General features: G+C 40.0%; 1 protein-coding gene across 1 annotated transcript in view; it reads left to right on the plus strand.

Annotated features, from left to right (window-relative positions):
• The window catches only part of DNAH7 (dynein axonemal heavy chain 7), a 519,305-nt gene that overhangs the window by 283,293 nt on the left and 218,809 nt on the right, over nucleotides 1-17,203 (plus strand). Inside the window, exons 46-47 of the mRNA XM_089689972.1 lie at nucleotides 6,593-6,939; nucleotides 14,758-14,938. Of these exons, the coding sequence (XP_089546098.1) occupies nucleotides 6,593-6,939; nucleotides 14,758-14,938 (528 nt within the window). The remainder of the gene's footprint in view (nucleotides 1-6,592; nucleotides 6,940-14,757; nucleotides 14,939-17,203) is intronic.

Genomic DNA, 17,203 nt, shown 5'->3' on the forward strand with positions numbered 1-17,203 from the left:
TCGTATCTAAACAGAGATTTTGCCATGCATGTGAGGTATCACCATAAATGTCCAATTTAGAGCAGTAATTCTAGCACTAGACCTCATGTGGAAATATAAAGTGGTAACCTGTAACGGCTTTTAAAGCATCACCTATGGATATTACAAATGTACGTAGTTTATCCCTGTTGCACGAACGTGCACAATTTTAAAGCATTTCATGTTTTGTATCTATTTACTTGACATAACATCCTCTTTTATAGTTTATGAAACAGTTGGGAATGTATTGTGTTTTTTGTGCTTTAAAATTCAAACAAGTGTATTTTTTTTAAAAAATGCATTTGAAAAATGGCTGCGCAAATACTGTGTGACATAAAAAATTGCAACACGTTTTATTCTCTAGGGCTTCTGATTTAAAAAAATATATGTTTGGAGGTTAAAAGTTTTTAGCAAAAAAACTGTTTTTTATGTAAAGAGAAAGTGTTAGAAAAGGCTTGGCTTTTATGCTGGGCATAAAAATTCAGGATAGTAGAAGCAACCCCCCCCCCCCAAATGACCCCTTTTTGGAAAGTAGACACTCCAAGATATTTGCTAAGGGGCATGGTGAGTATTTTGCAGGTCTCATTTGTTGCCACACGTTTTTGGAAAATGAAGAAAGAAAAATTAATTTTTTCTTGTCTTTTTTTCTTTTTCAACACCCTGTGACAAAAAATAACTGAAACATACTCACCATGCTTCCTATTCCTGTGGGCTTCTACTTTCCAAAACGGGGTAATTTGGGGGGGTGTTTGTACTATCCTGGCATTTTAGGGCCTCCAAAACTGTAATTGGTAGTGAAGAAGTGACAAGAGGAAATATGCCCTTTTAAAGCTTGACGGTGATAATTGGATTTTGGAGGCCTGTATGTGGCTAGACTGCCTGTTAGGGATCCGGGTATGACCAGAGGTGTGTGGACTGACACAGGGAAACACAGGCTTCAGATATGGTATAATAATGTAGCACTGCCCCTTGGGACAAGCTGGAATATATTATGGGTCCTGCGCTCAATAGATCCAACCCTAAGCAAACCCAATCCCTCTGGCACAACTGGTACTGAATAGCAAATACCCCGCCAAGAAATTTGCTGACACAGGGTTAAATGAAACAAGAACAATTTTATGGAGAATGAAATGCAGTGTAGAGGGGATGGGTTCCCCTTTCAACTTCAAAACTTACTTTTCTTCTTTTATGCAATGCAGTAAATTTGGTCTGCCACTAGAGGGCTTCACAGCCAAGAGTCTCCGGATGGCAGAGTCGCACTTTAAGCAGAATACAACTGATATCAAACAAATAAACTTACTTATACTCAATGAAATGTATTACCCACACCGGTGTATGATTCTGCTTCTGAGGGGCGTTAGCCAAAAATCACCTCAGAGTCAGAACAGAATACAATAAAGAGGTACCTCTAATAAAGCTACTAAGCCAGATTCCCCCACTTCAGTCCTTGTAACGGTGGAGCTCTAGTTGGTGCATGTTTAGTCCTTACAATGAAGTAAATAGCAGCTGAAGGCTTCTTTGGAGTTTCAGCTGGTGTGGGTTACATCAGATTTCACTAGGTTTCTGGGCTGAGAGGATCCAATCTCAGTGTCTAAAAGCAACACAAAGCACCCCAAGACCAGGGGCAGTCGCAGGATGCAATCTCCTAGTATGTGTCAGTCCCCAGGGCAGACAGTCTCAATTACACTGGTGGTGAGGGGCAAAGCAGGCAGGGGGATCTGTGGCTTGCACAGGGCCCCGGATGGGTGAGATCCCAGCAGTGGGGTGTGGATGTCCCAGTCTATATGCAAAGTGTAAATGGTGTGTCTTACTCTCTCCAGGGGGACAGCTCACCAGACTCTGAACACACAGCAGGGTCCCTCTATCCGCGCTGGGTGCTGTAGTGCCTCCTCCTCTGCTTGGACGGGCTCCACGTGTCCCTGTCTTTTCTCCAGCCTCCTGTCTCTCTCCTCTCCCCTTCACTTCCTGCTTCCTCCCCCCCCCCCAGCGTTCTTTGCTGTGTAGTGGATGAGTCATGAACTTGGCAGAATGCCCAGGTTTTACAAATAGGGGAGAGAGGAGGGACTGACTGCTGAACATGTGATTCCTTCTGAATCCTCTTGTGCAAGGAGCCTGCTACAATAATAATATTTATTATTAGCTGCACAAATAAACAAACACAGAGCAAACAAAACTAACCTTAAGCTAATAGGTAACACAGTGCTAACAAACAAACTAATAGGTACACAGTGCAAACAAACAAACCAATAGGTACACAGTTCAAACAAAACAAACCAATAGGTACACAGTGCAGTCAGGGCTGGAGAGGTGGAGTGGTCAGGCAGGCCAAGCCCACAGCATGGATTTCCTTAGGGCGCGGGGTCTAAATCCCAGCCTGCTATTCACCAGGGCCCCTGATGGTGGGGATGGACTTGGTGCAGACTGGAACCAGGTCACGACCCCTGAGTGCGTCCGGCTGTGGTAGAGAGTGCTGGCAGGTCCAGGTCCGAGCGGGATGGATGGATGACAGTCAGGAGCAAGCGTGGTCAGACTAGCCGGGTCAGTAACGGTGGGGACAGGCACGGTACAAGCAGCAGACAAGGGTTGTCAGGTCACACACCGGGTTCAGTAACTCACGGGCAGCACGGTACAGAGGATCAGGCAGAAGGATGGTCAGGGACGAGCCGGGGGTCAGAGCAGGAGAATGTCAGCATAGATCAGAACAGGCAGGGTCGGCAACAAGGAACGCACTACAGGAACACAGGTAACAGGAATCAGGCACAAGATACAGGGGCTCATGGGCAACATAAACCAAGGCCCAGATCACAGGCCTGGTCATTCCTTATATGAACCTCCTGCAATCAGCGTCAGGTGTTTTGACTGATTGCAGGAATGAGCCTCTGGTTGCTGAGAGCACCCGCTGGCCAGCCCTGGTACTGCAGCCCACAAGGCAGGTGAGTCCCACCACTATTGGCGAGTCCATTCCTGACACTGCCAAATAGTCTCTCACATGTGGTATCCCCATACTCGTAGTAGAAGAATGTGTTTTGAGGTATTATTCCGCATATACCCATGGCATGTGTGAAAAATATATAATTTAATTGACAACTTTGTGTAAAAAAAAATGTTTTGACATTTTCCAAAAATTTTTGGCAAAACATAAAATCTTTTATGGACTCAATATGCCTCTCAGCAAATTCCTTGGGGTGTCTACTTTCCGAAAAGGGGTCATTTGGGGGGGTTATACTTCCCTGGCATTTTAGCACCTCAAGAAATGTGATAGGAAGTCAGAAAATAAAAGCTGCGTAAATCCCAATATACACTATATTGCCAAAAGTATTCAGACGCCTGCCTTTACACACACCCATGAACTTTAATGGCACCTGGAATCTCAGTTTTAGTCTGTAGGGTTCAATATTGAGTTGGCCCACCCTTTGCAGATATAACATCTTTAACTCTTCTGGGAAGGCTGTTCACAAGGTTTAGAAGTGTGTCTTTGGGAATGTTTGACCATTCTGCCAGAAGAGCATTTGTGAGGTCAGGCACTGAAGTCGGACAAGAAAGCCTAGCTCACAGTCTCCACTCTAATTCATCCCAAAGATGCTTTATCAGGTTGAGGTCAGGACTCTGTGCAGGCCAGTCAAGTTCCTCCACTCCAAACTCGCTCATCCATGTCTTTATAGACATTGCTTTGTGCACTGGTGCACAGTCATGTTGGAGCAGGAAGGGGCCATCCCCAAACTGTTCACACAAAGCTGTGAGCATGAAATTGCCCAAAATGTCTTGGTGTGCTGCTGCCTTAAGAGTTCCCTTCACTGGAACTGAGGGGTCAAGCCATTTAAAAAACAATGAAAAACAATCCCACACCATAACCCCCCTCCACCAAACTTTACACTTGGCACAATGCAGTCAGGCAAGTACCATTCTCCTGGCAATCGCCAAACTCATGTGACATGTCAATTGGATTGCCGGACAGAGAAGCATGATTCGTCACTCCAGAGAACATGGCTCCACTGCTCTAGAAGCTTTGCATTGCACTTGGTGATGTAAGGCTTGGATGCAGCAGCTCGGCCATGGAAACCCATTCCATGAAGCTCTCTATGCACTGTTGTGATACTCTGAAGGCCACACAGAGTTTGGAGGTCTTTAGCTATTGACTCTGCAGACACTTGGCAACCTCTGCGTCCTGTGCACTTCAGCATGCACTGACTCCGCCTGTCAGTTTATGTGGCCTACCAGTTCATGGCTGAGTTGCTGTTGTTCTAAGTTGCTTCCACTTTGTTATAGTACCACTAAAAGCTGACCATGGAATATTTAGTAGCAAGGAAATTTCACGGGTGGACTTATTTCCCGGTGGCAACCTATCACGGTACCACTCTTGAATTCACTGAGCTCCTGAGAGCAACGCGTTCTTTCACAAATGTTTATAGAAGCAGTCTGCATGCCTAGGTGCTTGATTTCCTAGACCTGTGGCCATTGAGGTGATTTCAAAACCTGAATCCAATGATTCAGAGAGGGGTCCCAATACTTTCGGCAATATACTTTAGTGTATATACCATAGTATGTAGATGCTATAATTGTCACACAAACCAATAAATATACACATATTGGGATTTGTTTTTACCAAAGACATGTAGCAAAATACATTTTGGCCTCAATTTATGACTAAATTTGAGTCTATTGGATATGTGTTTTAACAGAAAGTAGAAAATGTGTTTATTTTTCTAAATTTTCGGTCTATTTCATTTATATCACAAAAAAATAAAAGTCTCAGTGGTGATCAAATACCACCAAAAAAAAGCTTGAATTGTTTGAAAAAAAGGACTTAAATTTCATTTGGGTACAGGATTGCATGACCAGAAGGGTAGTAAATTTTCCGGAGGGCAAGTGGTTAAGTGGTAATGAGAAGAATTAGCATTTTGTGTGTATCTTATAAAGAACATCGCAGAAATATTTCTGCCACACTATACAATTATGTTTCTTCATTAAAGTATATCTAAGGGCTCATGTACACTGCAGCCGATAAACTCACGTTTAGGAGCTGTTCAGCGTTTTTTTCAGCAGCCCTTGAACTCACCCTAATGTTTTCCTATGTGTCCATGTACACATCTTCATTTACAGTCGTTTACAGGCATTTGAGTTTACACTCGTTTTTTTGAACGCAGAAAACTTGCGTTCAGCAGTTGCTTTTATCAGCGTTTCAAACACAAAACATTTGTAAACGCGGCTAAACGTGGCAAATTGCGTTTATAAGTGTTTGAAAATGTTTTTAACTCTTCCAGTTCCCAATGCTGTCCAGAGTCTTTTTCCATCATGAAAAATGCATGCAAAGCATTTTCAAGGTACTCAGATGGACAAAACACTGTACACAGGATGTTCCTACCAAGCTTGTCAAATTCCTCATGCAGACCCCCTACCAGGTGACCTTAATGACTCCACCAGACACCTTTCCCACCCTTGGAAACAAAAGAAATGTTAATGAGCAACTCACACCTAATTATCTCAACACATACTGCTGTCTCTGCTTCTACTCTCTGTATTTCTATGAAACAGTCTGAAATAGTTAATAATTTACCACTTTTCAGTGCATTCTGTGCATTTGGGAGGTTCTCTTGTGCTTATCTTTAATAACGCTTCTAAACGCAAACACGCATAAACGCGTTATGCAAACGTGGCTAAACAGACGTTTTTTAACCTACGTTTTCCAGCAGTCAGTTTCCATCGTTCAGAAGTGTCCCGTGTACATGGGGCCTAAACTCAAAAACAAAAATGTAACACATTGCAGCTTACAATCCTTAGAGGCAGTGGCTTCATTTGTTTTTTTGTTATTCAGGCTGAGAACAATATTGGCAACTACAGAAATATACATAATCTTGACTTGTGTCTTTTTCACTTCTTGTGAGGTCAAAAGACAGCAAATCTTATTTATCTTCTGTAAACAACTAGTCCCACCAATTCTCCATGAAGTCCAGCCTGTGTGACATCCATGGCTGCCTCCAAAGATACAGTTGAGAATTGAGCATGCCCATAAAGGGACAGTTCTTTTTACAAGGCAGTTCTGCAAAAAAAGCAAAGGAGAGAAGCCTGAAAAAAGTAGGCTAATGCAGCCACTACATCTAAAGATTGGTAAACTGCAATATATTAGTTTGGGGGGGGGGCATTCAGATATGCCTTAAGATAATGTTTACTAGGGACATGATAACTTAAATAGATTCTTCATTAAAATGAAATATTGACAGATGAATAAAAACCTGAACTACTCTGCCAGTTATTTACTAATGACGGATCATACAAAATCTGGTCCAGCTCTGCATAGAAACCAGTCAGCTTCCAGGTTTTATTGCCAAAGCTTAAATTGAACAAGCTGAAGTTAGAAGCTGATTGGCTACCATGCACAGCTGCACCAGATTCTGAGTGCTTCAGTTTTAGTAAATATATCCCTCTGTGTCTGTTCATTATAGGATTATCAAGTAACTGAGGAGTTTAGACATATTTCAGACCTGTAATAACACACTGAACTTCAACTAAAGAATTCTAATTACAAATATTCTACTTGGAAATGTAAAAGTATTAATATATGTTGTGTTTGCTTTAGGACATCACAGTGATGAAGTCTATGAAAAGTCCCCCTGCTGGAGTAAAACTTGTCATGGAAGCAATTTGCATATTAAAAGGAGTGAAGCCTGATAAGATACCAGATCCTACTGGTACAGGACGAAAGATGGAAGATTACTGGGGACCAGCAAAAAGAGTTTTGGGAGATATGAAATTTCTTCAGTCACTTCATGATTATGATAAAGATAGTATTCCACCAGCTTATATGACCATAATACGAAAACAATATATTACCAATGCTGAATTTGTTCCAGATAAAATTCGAAATGCATCTACAGCTGCAGAGGGGCTTTGTAAATGGGTGATTGCCATGGATTCATATGACAAGTAAGAACAAATACAATATGTTGTATTTACCGCATGTAGATACATAGAAGACAGATGGCAGTGGTCTGCTCCCCCTTTTTTGTTTATTTTTTGCATTTTTAAAATGTTTCTCTTAGTATAGATCTAGTTTTGTCTCAAGTGTGTTTAATATCACTTATTATTGATTAGCTAACTACTTCTGTTGGAAGTCTATCATAAGAATCAATTACTATTTTGGTAAACAATGCTTTCTTTGGTCAGTTTTGTACTGTCCTCCTGCTAGTTTGAGTTCGTATCCCTGGTTGTTGATCTTAGCTTTGTCATAAAAAAACTTCCCTCCTGAACCTTCTTCACATCTCACATGTAATGTACTAGCCTGGGAGAATTAACATCTAAGCAAAGAAATTGGTACTACGAAAATAGCAAGATTGGTGGAGATAATTTGTATTCTGTAGACCACAGATTAAATGATAAAATCTTAATTTTGAATCACATTGTAGTTAGGTACCCACAGATTTCATTATTCTGTTAGTTGAATAGGAGCTGCTTACACTTTCTCATTGTCACGAACACTATTAGCATCATTAACCATTAAGCATCAAGACATGTACTGTGCTCACTATATCGTAACACCCTTTGGGGTTGATTTACTAAAACTGGAGAGTGCAAAATGTGGTGCAGCTCTGCAAAGCAACCAATCAGCTTCCAGGTTTTTTGTCAAAGCTTAAGTTAGACGTTGATTGGCTACCATGCACAGCTGCATCAGATTTTGCACTCTCCATTTTTAGTAAATCAGCTGCTTTGTGTCATTATTTGGCCATATTATTAACTGGTACATTGGTCCTTGGTGCTGAGAGCATGGTGTGATAATCTTTTGGTGCAGGGTTTTTGGGCCTAAACATAATGTAAATTTTAAAGCATACCATAACTTTTTAAAATATAACTTAAACATTTAAAGTGACACTAAATAATATCATCATTTTAATTAATCCATACTTGCTGTGTTTTTCTGCCTCCTTGTAACATCCCTGTGAGCTCTCAAACCTCTCCTTTTTCCCTCACTTTTTGTTTGGAAAGAGCAGTGCATGCTAGTTGTGAGTGCAATGCTCCATGCACACTACAGTTCCCATAGTCCCTATTCCATTTCAGGAGCAAGCAACATTCTTACATACAGTGGGACCATGGAGAATGAATGCAGCCACACTCTAAAATAATGTCAGATCACAGCAGAAAAAAAAAGATTTGGAGATTTGGAAGAGGAGGAGAGCAATAGTACTTTATGGTCATCTATAAAATGATCCCTCAAGCAATATGTTGATTTTAGTTTTGGAAAATGGGGATGAATTACAATTTCTGCTAGGTACAGTATTTATTCCTGATTGTAACCCATTGATATCAATTTTACCTTACTCCCTATCCTTTATGGTGCCCTTCCAGGAAATTATGTGTGCACTTGTCAGGAAAATAGGAAAGTGCAGAAAGTAACAATAACAAGGTCAGAAGGTCTAATTCTTTTTTTCTGGCAGAAATTGTGAAATTTTGGCATTGATATTGAAAATATAACTGATCATGCCAAAAAATGCTCTTTTATTGAAGGATGATGATCATACGAAGCCATTTATTATCAAATAGTTGTTTGGTTCCTTTTTAAATCATAATGATAACAAAAATCATTATGTCAGTTATGGCTGCAATCTTTCTTGGTCTACCTGACCTTGGCTTGGTATCAAGAGATACCTGAACTTTCCACTTCTTAATAGGTGATTTAACAGTACTGATTGGAATATTCAAGGCTTTGGACATCTTTATATGTCCTTTTCCATCTTTATAAAAGTTCCATTACCTTGTTACGCAGGACTTTTGACAGCTCTTTTCTGATCCCCATTGCTCAGTATCTAGCCTAGTCAGTGCTTCCACATAAGAGCTAACAAACTCATTGACTATTTATACACTGACACTAAGTGCAATTTAAAAAGCCACAGATGTGCAACATTAACCTCTAATTGGCATTTTAACCCATGTGTGTCACCTTGTGTGTCTGTACCAAGGCCAAACATTCCAGGGTATGTAAACTTTTGATCATGGCCATTTAGGTGATTAATGCTATCATTATGATTTAAAAAGGAGCCAAACAGCTATTTGATAATAAATGGCTTTAGGAAAATGGTGGTGCCTTCGCTTCTAACTCAGAATCCCAGGTGGCTGAAACGGCAAAAGTACTGGACGCAATATCTTCATGTCAGGCAACACTCACCACCAAGATTGAGCTTCTAAATTATGTATATGAGCTGTTAATTCAGTATTTTGTGATTTTCTTTTTTGCTTCTCGAGCCTAACTTAATTAGAGATCCCTGGATAAAACTCTTGTGTGCTTCCCAGACTGTCAACAGTCTGGTGTCAGAGGAGGCATTTAATAAAAAGAATGATAGAAGATACACTTGAAGCTCTGCCCTATACGTTTCATCCTGTAGATTGCTCTCATTAAGGCTCCACCTTTTATGCTGTACAGGTTGTGAGGAGAGCGAGAAAGATACAGTAATGGGAGCATGGTCAGAAACAATCATGGACTCCATGGTGGTTTCTCTCACATCCTCTTCAAATGTGTGGGATCTAATATAAATAGTCAATCCTAGAGTAAGACTGGTGTACAGGACAGTAGTATATATAGTTCAGCACATTATGATGCTAAAGATGCCTTGGGGTTTATTTACTAAAGCTGGAGAGTCCAAAATCAGACTCCCTTCTGCATAGAAACCAATCAGCTTCCAGGTTTCATTGCCAAAAGCTTCATTGAACAAGCTGAGGTTAGAAGCTGATTGGTTTCTATGCAGAAGGGAGTCTGATTTTGGACTCTCCAGCTTTAGTAAATAAACCCCCTTGTGTCTACAAGTTTGGCCTCTTGTAGACATTGTTTAAATCTCCCTAAATATGGGTAAGAAAAGTGTGAGGTACCCCAAAATAGATCTAAGAAGGGGTCTATTGCCAGGTTAAAATCTCCCCCCATAATAATCTTCCCTACAGCAAAATGAGTGATGTCTGCCAGGCAAGACTCTAGAAATATGAGCTGAGAGATATCAGGAAAGTATACACTGGCAAAAATGACAGCCTGGTCACCAACCCTACCATGCTGGAATAGGTATCTTTCTTGAGGATGCAATAATTGATCCTCCAAGATCCATGGCAGGGCTTTGGCCAGAAACCCCTCGGGATTTAGGATTGTCTGTGCAGCTATCATTTGAGATAGGATATCTTGCATTCTTTAGTGGTGGGTGTCTATTATTTACAAAATGCATTTCTTGCAGGAATGTGACATAAATATGCATGCGTCAGCATTCCCTAAGGACCTGTGTCTGTTTCTTAGGGGGCTCACAGACCTCTAACCTCCAACTATTGAAACAACTTTAACCATGTTCATGGTACAACAACAAAATAAAAAAAGAAAAAAAAAGGAAAGAAAAGAAAGAGGAAAAGAATTTCTAAGATACCACTATGCCCTTATCTCTCCAGGGGTTTTAGAGTGTGCACCTATATGGGGGGAAATGTCCAACCACCAAACCAAGTGGACACTATTGGTCTAACCAAGCAGACCAATCTTAACATCCTTCCACAAATTGTATAGGGCTAAATATAAAGAGAGATAATTAACAAATCCACATTAAGCCTCTGTGACAGAAAAATACCAAGTAAGAATACAAAATAACCAACCCTCCCATCCGGGGGACAAACAATATATAGCCCTATTGTAAAACACAACTACTATTAAACAGAAAAAGAAAAGAAAAAAAAACTTTTATACTTAAAATAAAAATGTATGCAGCACCAACTGCCACAGTGAAAGGATCACACATAAATAATAAGCGGTAGGTATTTGAAGATAGTGATATTTTCTTTGTTTTCTTTCTCCTTCTCTTCCTTTCTCTTAAAAAGTCATGAATATAGGTTACTATGTGGGGTGCTGTAAAAATCACCACCCCATATAAAATAAAAAGTTGGAAAGGGTACAAAAAAAAATTCAGCACCAAAATTAGCCCAACATCCTTATCTTCATCCCCAGTAAAGATGAGAAGAAGAAAAAATAAAATTTACCCTACCTCTTTTAGGCTTCAGGAGAATAAGTATGGGTTAAAAGTATACCTAGTATTACAAAAAAATTATAATAGCATAAATGTTTAATTTAATTTCATAAATTTATCACACATCCAAAGTGTTACAGAAACTCCTATATCTCCTGCAGAAAAAAAAAGAAAAGGAGAGAAAGAAAAAAGAGAAAACCAACCCTATCTATCACATGCATATATATGCCTACCTACATACACACCCACACACACAAATGCACCCATATACCTACTTCCATCATGCTAAATACCCTAAAGGTATTGTTATTGTTAAAACCCTATACAATATTTAAAAATAGCATATACAAACAATATACTAACATCATTCATTATATTCACTAGAGAGAGAGAAAAAAAGGGTAAATCCTAGATTCTCTGCTCTTGTACCCTGTCTAAGTTGGCCAGGAGAGGATCCATATATTAAGCACTGCTTGCCATTTAGCTATTCAACTGAGCACCACATACAGCAATATAACATTTAGCCCCTAGGAGGAAAATGTTACTAATGTGACTTAAAATATATAGAGCTGTAAATAAATAGTCTCTAGTCAATGTTAGTAAATGACTAAAGAGATTAACAGACCCCATATCCAGTAAAGTCCAGGGGGGCCTCACTTCTCCACAGCCAAGTATCACTTTCTTCAATGGGATCAAACCAATTAGGCACTTCAATAGACTCTGTACCCAAGAAGGCAAAAAGAGCCAGTAACTGTTCCAAAGTTGATAACTGAAAAAGTTACCTTCTTTTCTTACCCGTACACAAATGGATGCCTCCAGCTATATGATGCCCCATACCGCCTGTATATGATTGAGAAGAGGCTTCGCCACTCTTCACATAGTGAGTGTGGTTTTGGATCAGGTAAGAGAGTGATCTGTACTTCATCAAACTCTGTTGGACCCATCTGCCAGGCTCACCATAAGATATCTTCTTTCACACGATATTAGTGTACCCTACACAGCACATCACGAGGACGAATGGCGGAAAGACTCATTGGTCCAGCCACTCTGTGCGCCCTATCTAATTCAATAGGGTTGTCCAAAGGTTCCTTTTTCAAAATTGCCACCACCGTTGAGCTGAGGGCCAGGAGTAGCCTCCGTAATACCACGCAATCTAATATTATTTCTTTTGATGCAGTTTTCCGCATCTTCCATCCTCAGGCACCTGGATATCAAAGCCTGATGGTAGTGAACCTGTGCTTTCTCTACCTTGTCCAGATGTGTGGAAAGCTGTGTTGTAGTTGCATAGTTAGTCTGGCTGAAAAAAGCCAAAAGTCCATCCAGTTCAACCGTTAAAAAAAAAAGTTATAATCCTATACCCACAGTTGATCCAGAGAAAGGCTAAAAATCCAGCAAAGAATGATACAATTTGCTCCTGCAGGGGAAAAAATGTCCTTCCTGATCCCCCGAGAGGGAATTGGATATTACTTATATCAACTTTACCTATAAATGTTAGTAACCAGTTATATTCTATGTATCTAAGAAAGAATTCAGCTCTTACTGTGAAGAAACCTTTCCGTGTTTGGAGATTAAATTTCTTTTCCTCCAGATGTAAATAGTGCCCCCTTGTCCTCTGTGATGACCGCAGGGTGAACAGCTCTATACCAAATTCCCTGTATGAACCACTGATGTATTTATACATGTTGACCATATCCCCCCTTAATCTCCTCTTCTCAAGAGAGAATAAATTCAGTTCCTCTAATATTTCCTCATAGCTGAGCTCCTCCATGCCTCTTATCAGTTTGGTTGCCCTTCTCTGTACTTTCTCCAGTTCCCCAATGTTCTTTTTGTGAATTGGTGCCCAAAACTGAACTGCATATTCCAGATGAGGTATTACTAATGATTTGTACAGGGGTAAAGTTATATCTCTCTCTCTGGAGTCTATACCTCTTTTAATACAAGAGAGGATTTTGCTGTCTTTGGAAACCGCAGCTTGGCATTGTATGCCATTATTATCATGCAGTAGAAAAATCAGCGAGCGCTCAAAATGAAATCAGCAGCAAAATGCACTATAAGGAAACCAGAAACCTTCAATAGCATATTTATTCAAAGAGTGCAGCGCAGTAAATAAAATATCATATCCAATAGTACTGTTATTAAATTAGTGCAAATAGTTCATATAGTGCAAAATTCGTATATAGGTGTGATTATATAGCATAAATATATGCGGCAGCTCCGGACCCAGATGAGGGAGATCCTATCCAGGCTGTATACCCATTCTACCTTTAAAGAGGACCTCTGGCAGATTACATCATTTACACAATACTGCGTATTTAAAATGCGCATCAGGTGAGTGTGCATTTTTACCATATTTCTTGCACTTCACCGAATGGAATAAGTATCACATGGAATGTATTTTCACCTGAGCACGAGATCTTCACTTAACAACACCAATTGAGGACAGAATATCACTCTCATATGCAATTTTATTTATTTATATACACATAATATTGTCACATATATTTATGCTTTATAATCACACCTATATACGAATTTTGCACTATATGAACTATTTGCACTAATTTATAACAGCACTATTGGATATGATATTTTATTTACTGCGCTGCACTCTTTGAATATACATGCCATTATTAAGCTTGTGATCTACCAGACCCCCAGAAATTTGTTGTAGTTCATGAAAGTTGTTCCACCGTGGCTAATATACCTTTTTTTTTAATTTTATCTGTCTTTATCCTGAAAGCCTCCTTTATTTCTTGTGTCCAAGAGCTCATGTCATCCCTAGTAGGGATAGGCTTCAGGATTGATTGCAGTTAATGTGCTGACTGCAGATGTAATATCTGTGTGCTGTAGTTCAGCTAAATCTGATGGCTGGGAGACCATCGGCCATACAAGAGAGGAGACAGGAGAGAGATCACCGCTGAGAGCATTCTACACCTGCCAGACTTTTACAAATAGAAGCCATATGATCTTTCTTCGCTGCCAACTTTGAAGCTGCCTTAGCCGGTGCCATACCTGGGGAAATAGCAGCAGAAGCTGCCAGCGTGGAGTCTGTGAAATATCCCCTAAAATCCTGCTGGATGGATGAACAGTGAGGGCTTTCAGTCTCCTCTGTGTGGGCATAGGGATAACACCCCTATGCTGTGCTAGTAGCACGTGGCTCTGCTTGGTTGACATGGAGCACAGCTCACCTACGTCCATTCAGCTCCATGGCAGGACACGCCCTATCTTTTTTTCATTTTAAAGGCAAAAAAAATATCCTTTAGTGTCACTTTAAATCTTATCTTAACTTTTAATAGTTAAACTAAACTCTCTAACCCCTGAATCTAACAGTAACCCAACCCCAAAACTATTTCTTAACAATAATCTAACCCTTGCAGTAGGAAACTTACTTTGACCTGCCTCAGGAGCATCAGTGCTTAATCATAACAGCAAAAATAGAAAAAATGGTTCCCTAAAAGCAAATGATTTTTCTTTTTGAAAAGGAACAAATTTAAAAAAACATCTGCCACTGCCATGCTGACCTACTGCACAATAGAGAAATGGGAAGCTTTCATTATGTCTCAAAAGAAAAGATTTATCTTTGAAAAGCTACATTTACTTATAGCATTGCATCTTTATTGTTATGTATCTCTGTGGGAAAAAAATCACATTAATTTGGCAGTTCTTTTTATTTGCAATCCAAATCTAAAAGACCCTAATGGTAAATGATGTGCCATGTTTTGTGTATTACCAACATATTTCATATTAAGTATTTTCATTACTTTAGAGTGGCCAAGGTAGTAGCACCTAAAAAGGTGAAGCTGAACCAAGCAGAAAGTGAACTGAAGATTGCTATGGACGGTTTGCGAAAGAAACAAGCAGCTTTGAAGGAGGTACAAGATAAGCTGGCTAAACTTGAGCAGAAGCTAGAAGAGAACAAGCAAAAGAAGGCAGATCTTGAGAATCAGGTATTTGCAGAGATCTTTTATTAAATTAGTATTTAGAATTTAGTAAAGCTGAACAAAATTAAATAAGCAGCAAAATTTGTCAATAGCAAGACATCAAATTTCACCTTTCATTTTGTGGAAATATTATATTATATAAGGATTCAAAATAGTCAATATTGGCAAAGTTTTGTGTGTTTTAGTTTTAATGACTTGTCTCTCTTCCATATATTGCCTTCTCACATCCTAACGTGTGCACTATACACCTGTTTATGAAAACAGGAGAAAAAGAAAATTGAGACTAAATGTAGGGCTATTGTATTGTGCAATTAGGCTTTATATCTTATTCTCAAGGTACAAGAAACAAGAAGTCTTGTCCATAACGGCAACACCCTATTTTTCTAAATAGTCTCTCAGTGCTTTACTGGTGGGTTTTTATTCACTTTCAACAGATGAAATTGGGAAATATAATTAAAATAAAGTGATATAAAATTAATTTACAGTTACATAGTTAGTCTGGCTGAAAAAAGACAAAAGTCCATCCAGTTCAACCATTAAAGAAAAAAAGTTATAATCCTATACCCACAGTTGATCCAGAGGAAGGCAAAAAAAAAACCACAGCAAAGAATGATCCAGTTTGCTCCTGCAGGGAAAAAAATTCCTTCCTGATCCCCGGAGAGGCAATCGAATATTCCCTGGATCAACTTTACCTATAAATGTTAGTATCCAGTTATATTCTGTGTATCTAAGAAAGAATCCAGGTCTTTTTTAAAGCAATCCACTGAGTTGGCCAGAACCAACTCTTGAGGGAGTCTATTCCACATTTTCACAGCTCTTACTGTGAAGAAACCTTTCCGTATTTGGAGATTAAATTTATTTTCCTCCAGACGTAAAGAGTGCCCCCTTGTCCTCTGTGATGACCGCCGGGTGAATAGCTCTACACTGAGTTCACTATATGAACCACTGATGTATTTATACATGTTGATCATATCACCCCTTAATCTCCTCTTCTCAAGAGAGAATAAATATTAAATGCCTAGCTGATTTAATCACGTACTGAATATGCAGCGCCTTTGTCTTTTGATCCTTGTCTGTATTCTAGTTTAGGCTAGTGCCATCACCACTGCCCCATGTTTCCACTTTCAGGGTGGCTCCTTTCTCTTGCTGTGTCCAATAAAGCCACCCTTGCATGCAGTGACTGGAGTTGAGCCCCCCTTGCATACAGGGACTGGACTTGTGTCCCCTTACACTGTATGCATCAACAGAAACACATAGCCCTTTAGCTTAGGGTGGGAAGTCACTCCCCTGCTCCTCCCTCCCTCCTCCCTTCTCTAAGTTAACAGACTGTCTGGAGACTGCAGTGTCCACTGGTAACTCTTTCCTCTAAAGATCAGAAGTTCAAGGGAGCAGCACCGAGAAAGCAGGAGTCAGCAGCCTTGAAAGTGTCATTACTATAGAGTACGGCTATACATGAATCAGTAGGATCACATCCATGCTGCTAAGCTGTATGGGTTTTTGATGAACTGATGACCGCTCTTTCTTTCTCATCCTTTGAGATCCCGTTGTTTGACCCTGGCTGGCTCGGTGCATATTAATTGGGTAGACATCATATGGTTTTTCATGTTGGCTGGCATTAACACGACATCATCCTGACAATTATACTACAACTTAGTAGTAGTAGTACTGTAGTACTGTAGTAGTAGGATTCAAGATAACACAGGGTTCTCACATGTGTGAGAGGCTTCAGAGTAGAGTTTTGAGTAGAGAAAACCAGTTTTTGGTTTTCTCTGGGTTTTGTAATTACCGGAACAGGGTCTGTTTGCCCGGAGGCTTCAAAGAGATTGCCTGGGACAAAGTCTATACCACTGTGCCCTGGTCCTACCTAACTGAGGCCTTATGCCTGATGTTCCTGCCTGCTGCCTGGACCAATGTTTTGGCTGTGCTGACCTTATCTCTGCCTGCTGCCTGTAATGACCCAGGACATTTTATGGACCGTGTTCCTGCCTGCTGCCTGGACAAATACTTTGGCTGTGCTGACCATATCTGCCTGCTCCCTGTAATGATCCAGGACTTTTTATGGACAATGTTCCTGGCTGCTGCCTTAACCATACCTTGGCTGTGTTAACCATATATCTGCCTGCTGCCTGTACTGACCCAGGACTTTTTTATGGACCTTGTTCCTGCCTGTATGTTAGCTTGCTGCCTGTACTGACCTGGACCAATGCTCTCCTCATTCCACAGGTAATCTTTTGTTTACATTGTTTTCTATACAGTGTTTGTTGATTTTTG

The sequence above is a fragment of the Staurois parvus genome, unplaced genomic scaffold, assembly GCF_062004578.1.
Source record: "Staurois parvus isolate SC_StPar_1 unplaced genomic scaffold, SC_StPar_1.0 ptg000506l, whole genome shotgun sequence".
Classification (NCBI taxonomy): Eukaryota; Metazoa; Chordata; class Amphibia; order Anura; family Ranidae; genus Staurois; species Staurois parvus.